Raw genomic sequence first — 9,400 nt, 5'->3', positions numbered from 1 at the left:
CTACTATGAGCTGAACCAGCGTGTTGGTGAGACCTTCCATGCCTCCCAGCCCTCTCTCACTGTGGACGGGTTTACAGACCCGTCCAACTCAGAGCGCTTCTGTCTGGGACTACTGTCCAACGTTAACCGCAACGGAGCCGTGGAGCTGACACGCAGACACATAGGTACAGTACCACCCTAACCTGACCTGACCCCGACCTGACCCTGACCTGACCCTAACCTGACCCTAACCCCAACCTGACCCTGACCCTAACCTGACCCTAACCCCAAGCTGACCCTGACCCTAACCTGATCCTGACCTGACCTGACCTGACCTGACCCTAACCTGACCCTGACCCCAACCTGACCCTAACCTGACCCTGACCCTAACCTGACCCTAACCCCAACCTGACCTGACCCTAACCTCACCCTAACCCCAACCTGACCTGACCCTAACCTGACCCTAACCCCAACCTGACCTGACCCTAACCTGATCCTGACCCCAACCTGACCCTGACCTGACCCCAACCTGACCCTAACCTGATCCTGACCCTAACCTGACCCCAACCTGACCCTAACCTGACCCTAACCTGACCCCAACCTGACCCTAACCTGACCCCAACCTGACCCTAACCTGACCTTAACCTGACCCCAACCTGACCCTAACCTGACCCTGACCTGACCCCGACCTGACCCTGACCTCACACGCAGACACATAGGTACAGTACCACCCTGACCCCGACCTGACCCTAACCTGACCCTAACCTGACCCTAACCCCAAGCTGACCCTGACCCTAACCTGACCCTAACCTGATCCTGACCCCAACCTGACCCTAACCTGACCCTGACCCCAACCTGACCCTGACCTGACCCTAACCCCAATCTGACCTGACCCTAACCTGACCCTAACCCCAACCTGACCTGACCCTAACCTGATCCTGACCCCAACCTGACCTGACCCCAACCTGACCCCAACCTGACCCCAACCTGACCCTAACCTGATCCTGACCCCGACCCCAACCTGACCCTGACCCCAACCTGACCCCAACCTGACCCTAACCTGATCCTGACCCCAACCTGACCCTAACCTGATCCTGACCCCGACCCCAACCTGACCCTAACCTGACCCCAACCTGACCCTAACCTGACCCCAACCTGACCCCAACCTGACCCTAACCTGATCCTGACCCCAACCTGACCCCAACCTGATCCTAACCTGATCCTGACCCCAACCCCAACCTGACCCTGACCCCAACCTGACCCCAACCTGACCCTAACCTGATCTTGACCCCGACCCCAACCTGACCCTGACCCCAACCTGACCCCAACCTGACCCTAACCTGACCCTGACCCCAACCTGACCCTAACCTGATCCTGACCCCAACCTGACCCTAACCTGATCCTGACCCCGACCCCAACCTGACCCTAACCTGACCCTAACCTGACCCTAACCTGATCCTGACCCCGACCCCAACCTGACCCTGACCCCAACCTGACCCCAACCTGACCCTAACCTGATCCTGACCCCAACCTGACCCTAACCCCAACCTGACCCCAACCTGACCCTAACCTGATCCTGACCCCGACCCCAACCTGACCCTAACCTGACCCCAACCTGACCCCAACCTGACCCCAACCTGACCCTAACCTGATCCTGACCCCAACCCCAACCTGACCCCAACCTGACCCTTACCTGATCCCGACCCCAACCTGACCCTAACCTGATCCTGACCCCGACCCCAACCTGACCCTGACCCCAACCTGACCCTAACCTGATCCTGACCCCAACCTGACCCCAACCTGACCCTAACCTGATCCTGACCCCGACCCCAACCTGACCCTAACCTGACCCTAACCTGACCCCAACCTGACCCTAACCTGACCCTGACCCTAACCTGACCCTAACCTGATCCTGAGCCCGACCTGACCATAACCTGTCTCATGTTCCTCTTCCTCTCTCTCTCTGGTCTCGCTCACCCTTCTTCTTCCTCTCCCTCTATCTGGTCTCTCTCACCCTTCCTCTTCCTCTCTCTCTATCTGGTCTCTCTCACCCTTCCTCTTCCTCTCCCTCTCTGGTCTCTCTCACCCTTCCTCTTCCTCTCCCTCTCTGGTCTCTCCCACCCTTCCTCTTCCTCTCCCTCTCTGGTCTCTCTCACCCTTCCTCTTCCTCTCCCTCTCTGGTCTCTCTCACCCTTCCTCTTCCTCTCCCTCTCTGGTCTCTCTCACCCTTCCTCTTCCTCTCTCTCTCTCTGGTCTCTCCCACCCTTCCTCTTCCTCTCTCCAGGCCGGGGAGTGAGGTTGTACTACATTGGAGGAGAGGTGTTTGCAGAGTGTCTTAGTGACAGTGCCATCTTTGTCCAGAGTCCTAACTGTAATCAACGCTACGGCTGGCACCCTGCCACTGTCTGCAAGGTCCCTCCAGGTACACACACACACACACACACACACACACACGGTTAACATGTTTTATTTCCTGAAGAACATGTCTGGACATAGTCTCTTAACTGTATTCCATGTGATTTCCACCAGGCTGTAACCTGAAGATATTCAATAACCAGGAGTTTGCAGCTCTGCTGGCCCAGTCAGTGAACCAGGGCTTTGAGGCTGTCTACCAGCTCACCAGGATGTGTACCATACGCATGAGCTTCGTCAAGGGCTGGGGCACCGAGTACAGGTAAAGGTTACCGACACACATACGTACCCTGAAGCACCTCCACACCGTGGCATTGTTTTTTTACTACGTGAAGTGAACTCCTTCCTCCGTTATTCTATTTTTCCGCGTGAGGCTACAATACGTCGAGTTTCCTGGGGAAGCGGTGAAGCCTGGGGAAGCTGAAGCGTTAGCCTACAGAAATTGGTTCAGTTATGGCCTAAAAAAAAAAATGTTAATATGGGCAGAATATTGTAGCCTAGGCCTATATAACTTTGTTCATATGGGCAGAATATTGTAGCCTAGGCCTATATAACTTTGTTCATATGGGCAGAATATTGTAGCCTGGGCCTATATAAATTGGTTAATATGGGCAGAATATTGTAGCCTGGGCCTATATAACTTTGTTCATATGGGCAGAATATTGTAGCCTGGGCCTATATAACTTTGTTCATATGGGCAGAATATTGTAGCCTGGGCCTATATAACTTTGTTCATATGGGCAGAATATTGTAGCCTGGGCCTATATAACTTTGTTCATATGGGCAGAATATTGTAGCCTGGGCCTATATAACTTTGTTCATATGGGCAGAATATTGTAGCCTGGGCCTATATAACTTTGTTCATATGGGCAGAATATTGTAGCCTGGGCCTATATAAATTAGTTCATATGGGCATAATATTGTAGCCTGGGCCTATATAAATTAGTTCATATCGGCAGAATATTGTAGCCTGGGCCTATATAAATTGGTTAATAATATGGGCAGAATATTGTAGCCTGGGCCTATATAAATTGGTTAATATGGGCAGAATATTGTAGCCTGGGCCTATATAAATTGGTTAATAATATGGGCAGAATATTGTAGCCTGTGCCTATATAAATTAGTTCATATGGGCAGAATATTGTAGCCTGGGCCTATATAACTTTGTTCATATGGGCAGAATATTGTAGCCTGGGCCTATATAAATTGGTTAATATGGGCAGAATATTGTAGCCTGGGCCTATATAACTTTGTTCATATGGGCAGAATATTGTAGCCTGGGCCTATATAAATTAGTTCATATGGGCAGAATATTGTAGCCTGGGCCTATATAAATTAGTTCATATGGGCAGAATATTGTAGCCTGGGCCTATATAACTTTGTTCATATGGGCAGAATATTGTAGCCTGGGCCTATATAACTTTGTTCATATGGGCAGAATATTGTGCACTGAACCAAAATATAAATGCAACAATTTCAAAGATTTTATTGAGTTAAAGTTCATATTATAAAATCAATAAATTTAAATAAAATTCATTAGGTCCTGATCTATGGATTCCACATGACTGGGAATACAGATGTGTACAGCTGAAGTCGGAAGTTTACCTGTCACACCTGTCGAAAGGAGAGGTCCAAGGTGCAGCGTGTGTGTAGTTCCACATGTTATTTACTCTGTGAAACTATGCAATAACATCAAATAACTGAATAGACAAAAACAACAAACCGTGACGCAGAGGAGAAACAAACACTACTCAAAAATAATCACCCACAAAACCCAGGAAGAAAAACCCCTACTTAAGTATGATCTCCAATTAGAGACAACGAGGACCAGCTGCCTCTAATTGGAGATCATCCCAAACAAACCAAAATAGAAATACAAAAACTAGAACCTAAGAACATAGAAATAGAAAATAACAGCTTACCATGGTCAGGACGTGACAACACCTGAACCAAATACATTTAAAATCAGTTTTTCACAATTCCTGACATTTAATCCTAGTAAAAATCCCCTGTCTTAGGTCAGTTAGGATCACCACTTCATTTTAAGAATGTAAAATGTCAGAATAATAGTAGAGAGAATGATTTATTTCAGCTTTTATTTCTTTCATCACATTCCCAGTGGGTCAGAAGTTTACATACAACTCAATTAGTATTTGGTAGCATTGCCTTTAAATTGTTTAACTTGGGTCAAACGTTTCAGGTAGCCTTCCACGAGCTTCCCACAATAAGTTGGGTGAATTTTGACCCATTCCCCCTGACAGAGCTGGTGTAACTGAGTCAGGTTTATAGGACTATAACATGGACAATATTATTCTGATCAAGGTAGAGCGCCGCACATAGCAGAAATATCACTGAAATATTAAACTTCCTGCACGTCACTGAAACAGGCCTTTTTATAGGCTGTTGAAGAGCGAATGGATCGGCGTCGTGTTCAGGCCAGTCATCTACCGACGGAGGATTCTGCAGTAATGAGCTGGTGTGAACGTCCGTGTTCATCCATTTCCGCCTGTTTTTGGGAGTCGAGCGAGAGTCGACTCCTTCGAGTCAAACCGCAGGAGTCTGAGTCGACTCCTTCGAGTCAAACAGGAGGAGTCTGAGTCGACTCCTTCGAGTCAAACCGCAGCGAGTCAAACCGCAGGAGTCTGAATCGACTCCTTCGAGTCAAACCGCAAGAGTCTGAGTCGACTCCTTCGAGTCAAACAGGAGGAGTCTGAGTCGACTCCTTCGAGTCAAACCGCAGCGAGTCAAACCGCAGGAGTCTGAATCGACTCCTTCGAGTCAAACCGCAGGAGTCTGAGTCGACTCCTTCGAGTCAAACCGCAGGAGTCTGAGTCGACTCCTTCGAGTCAAACCGCAGCGAGTCAAACCGCAGGAGTCTGAATCGACTCCAAGAATCCTGGAGTCGTGCACCACTAGAAGGAAATAGGATACAGACAGGAAAAGAGTGTGTGTGTGTGTGTGTGTGTGTGTGTGGTCACTTTGCATGTGTGTGCGTGTGTGCACTCCGGGGCAGCGACAGACTTTGAGAGGAGGGAGAGAGAGAGAGAGTTGACTAACGGGGGAGGAATGTAGGAGGGACAGAGGTGATCGTGTTCAGACGGACTAGAGCACACGGAAGGGGATTCCCACCGGACTCTCCCTGGCCTCACTGCCCTGAGTCACGTTTCAAACACACAAAACAGACTTAGTAGAACCACACAACACGGACCCCTGTGGCTCAGTTGGTAGAGCATGGTGTTTGCAACGCCAGGGTTGTGGGTTCGATTCCCACGGGGGACCAGTATGGGAAACAAAAAAAAATGATGTATGAAATGTATGCATTCACTACTGTAAGTTGCTCTGGATAAGAGCGTCTGCTAAATGACTAAAATGTAAATGTAGGTAGAAAACTTTAACTTGGATTTGAGATGTAGGCTTAAACATCAGACAGACATGAGATTCCACTTTCTATTGATAAAAAAATGTTTGATTTATGAAATGTTATTGATTCAAGTTGGTGTTGTTGAAATATGTTATTTGTAATGTTTACTAGCTAGTGATAAACCAGGTTTGCTGTGCTGGTTGTTTAATAAACTCCCTCTCCCTCCTCCCCCCCCCCCCCCAGGCGACAGACCGTAACCAGCACCCCTTGTTGGATTGAGCTGCACCTCAACGGCCCCCTCCAGTGGCTGGATAAAGTACTGACGCAGATGGGTTCCCCCAGCATCCGCTGCTCTAGTGTCTCCTAAATACACACACACAGAACAGTCATTCTGGAGAAAAATAGCTTTTCTCTCAATTTTATAAGGTAAAGACTTGTTTTTTTTTAAATTTTCTAAACACTTTAAATATTATTAATTTCAATTTCGGTTCTATGCCTGGAAATGCCCTTGTCCGGCGCAATGGATCACAATTTCAAACTCTCCAAAAAAGTGTTTTTAAAACCCCCCAAAACAGGCAGTAATGTGAACAGAGAAATGATCTGATGTAGTTTCTAACCATCTGTAACTTTAAAAGCCCCAAACAGTCATTCTGATTCCACATGTAAAATAGCCTATTGAGTAAAACATCACCCATATTATTTGTTTTGGATAGAAATGCTTAAGATCTGAGAAAATACCTTTTCTCTCATGGCTAACTTACTAGGCAGTTTGAAAAGACAGGCTGAGTCGCCTTGACTGACCTGCTCTTTGAAAAGCCGATGTCAAGCAACTTGGATGCAGTGAGCAGCGTTGCAGTAATATCATGTCAAAACTAATGTGGTGATACACAAAGCGACTCAAACAGTGTCCAAAGAAGGGCCAGAAGTATACAGAACGGTGTAAATTTATCATCTATCATCTATTATCATATATAGATATTATCTTATATATTTAATATATTTTCATCTCATCTATTTTTAGCGTTTTTATCTGTTTTCATCTGTTTTTGTAATTGAATGGTGTATTTTAATCTATTTTAATACAGATTACGGTCTTTTTTAAGACAGATTATGGTCTTTTGTAATACAAATAATGTTTTTTTTTTTAAATACAGATGTTTTTTAAAAAAATACAGATAATAGTCTATTTCAATACAGATAATGGTCTTAATACAGATTCTGATCTATTTTAATCTAAAGGTATAAATGCTGGTTGCTCTAGAGGTGTATTTTTGTGAATATTGTTATTGGTTTGATTATGGTTACTGGGTCTTCTCCCCCTCTCCTCCTAGTACAGGGGTATCATTATGGTTACTGGGTCTTCTCCCTCTCTCCTCCTAGTACAGGGGTATCATTATGGTTACTGGGTCTTCTCCCTCTCTCCTCCTAGTACAGGGGTATCATTATGGTTACTGGGTCTTCTCCCTCTCTCCTCCTAGTACAGGGGTATCATTATGGTTACTGGGTCTTCTCTCTCCTCCTAGTACAGGGGTATCATTATGGTTACTGGGTCTTCTCCCCTCTCTCCTCCTAGTACAGGGGTATCATTATGGTTACTGGGTCTTCTCCCTCTCTCCTCCTAGTACAGGGGTATCATTATGGTTACTGGGTCTTCTCTCTCCTCCTAGTACAGGGGTATCATTATGGTTACTGGGTCTTCTCCCCTCTCTCCTCCTAGTACAGGGGTATCATTATGGTTACTGGATCTTCTCTCTCCTCCTAGTACAGGGGTATCATTATGGTTACTGGGTCTTCTCCCCTCTCTCCTCCTAGTACAGGGGTATCATTATGGTTACTGGGTCTTCTCCCCCTCTCCTCCTAGTACAGGGGTATCATTATGGTTACTGGGTCTTCTCCCCCTCTCCTCCTAGTACAGGGGTATCATTATGGTTACTGGGTCTTCTCCCCCTCTCCTCCTAGTACAGGGGTATCATTATGGTTACTGGGTCTTCTCCCTCTCTCCTCCTAGTACAGGGGTATCATTATGGTTACTGGGTCTTCTCCCCTCTCTCCTCCTAGTACAGGGGTATCATTATGGTTACTGGGTCTTCTCCCTCTCTCCTCCTAGTACAGGTGTATCATTATGGTTACTGGGTCTTCTCCCTCTCTCCTCCTAGTACAGGGGTATCATTATGGTTACTGGGTCTTCTCCCCCTCTCCTCCTAGTACAGGTGTATCATTATGGTTACTGGGTCTTCTCCCCTCTCTCCTCCTAGTACAGGGGTATCATTATGGTTACTGGGTCTTCTCCCTCTCTCCTCCTAGTACAGGGGTATCATTATGGTTACTGGGTCTTCTCCCTCTCTCTCCTCCTAGTACAGGGGTATCATTATGGTTACTGGGTCTTCTCCCCCCTCTCCTCCTAGTACAGGGGTATCATTATGGTTACTGGGTCTTCTCCCTCTCTCCTCCTAGTACAGGGGTATCATTATGGTTACTAGGTCTTCTCCCCCCTCTCCTCCTAGTACAGGGGTATCATTATGGTTACTGGGTCTTCTCCCCTCTCTCCTCCTAGTACAGGGGTATCATTATGGTTACTGGGTCTTCTCCCCCTCTCCCAGTACAGGGGTATCATTTTCAGCTGGTTTCCTAGTCCCAGATTAAGTCTGCTTCGTGGTGAAGTCCTAGTCCTGGGTGATTTGTTTCGGTATTCCATGGAGCATGCTTTTAAATCCAGGAAGAGGTTTAATGTGAGGTCAGGGAAACTGGCTCGTTTTAGAGTTAGGACATGTTCCAGAGGTTCCGGGTCCATTTCTGAGCGGTTCTATAGTGTATATAACAGTAGTGTTATGGTTGGTTCTCTCCAGAAGGAGAATAGAGAAATAGTTTGAGGTAATGAATGTTTTAGTATCGGTACTTATTTCCCCTCTGAAACTGTTTATTTTTGTCTCATTTTTTTTCTCTCTTATTGTCATATAAAATGTTTACGGTTTGTTTTTGTGTGAGAGAGTATGTATTACTGTATTCATCTGTTTTGTTATCCATAATCCTTTTAATCTAAAAAATAAAATTAAAAAAAATCCACGATTTTTGTTTTTGCTTACTGTCTAGATGAGTGATCCACACCAAAAGCCTTAGAAGACTTTATTCATAGAAAGCTATGAACATCTACATTAAAATAACATTAGTCACAAACTTAGTGTGGGTCTGGTCCCACACTGTCTCACCGATTGTCTTAATCTAGGTCTGTATTCAGTCTGTAAAGCCACAGCGATAGATTCCACCGTAATCGTTTCCCATTGACGTCGACATCAGCAGTGTTTAACCGTGAATAAACATCTCCACTAAAGCAGGAACATTACCTTTAAAATTTCAATCACGCTGTAAAACATACATTTACACAATGCAGATTGAACAGACCCTTAGACTGGGAGGGGGGGGGAAGCAGGATGTTGGAGAATATGCCCAAGTTTATTTTCACTTCCTGGATGGGGGGGGGGGGGGCCCAAATGCTAAATTAATAATTTCCAGTGATTTTGTGCCACTTGTGTAATATAATACAAAACACGCACCAGTTAATTGATTTATTTAGGTCTTTAATCAGACAAATAAAGTGTAATTGTAATGTCTTACTAATGATTACATTAAAAAGGCACATCACTTGAATTT

General features: G+C 46.0%; 1 protein-coding gene across 1 annotated transcript in view; it reads left to right on the top strand.

Annotated features, from left to right (window-relative positions):
• Positions 1-8,816, top strand: part of smad3b (SMAD family member 3b) — a 35,125-nt gene extending 26,309 nt beyond the window's left edge. The window contains exons 6-9 of the mRNA XM_029751943.1: positions 1-164; positions 2,264-2,401; positions 2,509-2,653; positions 5,996-8,816. The exon at positions 1-164 is cut by the window's left edge and continues 49 nt beyond it. Coding sequence (XP_029607803.1) covers positions 1-164; positions 2,264-2,401; positions 2,509-2,653; positions 5,996-6,119 — 571 coding nt within the window. The 3' untranslated portion in view covers positions 6,120-8,816. The remainder of the gene's footprint in view (positions 165-2,263; positions 2,402-2,508; positions 2,654-5,995) is intronic.
• Positions 8,817-9,400: the final 584 nt, after the last annotated feature.

Source organism: Salmo trutta, chromosome 4, assembly GCF_901001165.1.
Source record: "Salmo trutta chromosome 4, fSalTru1.1, whole genome shotgun sequence".
Taxonomy (NCBI): domain Eukaryota; kingdom Metazoa; phylum Chordata; class Actinopteri; order Salmoniformes; family Salmonidae; genus Salmo; species Salmo trutta.
Note: the sequence above shows the minus strand (reverse complement) of the source record. Positions and strands in the feature narration are given on the sequence as shown.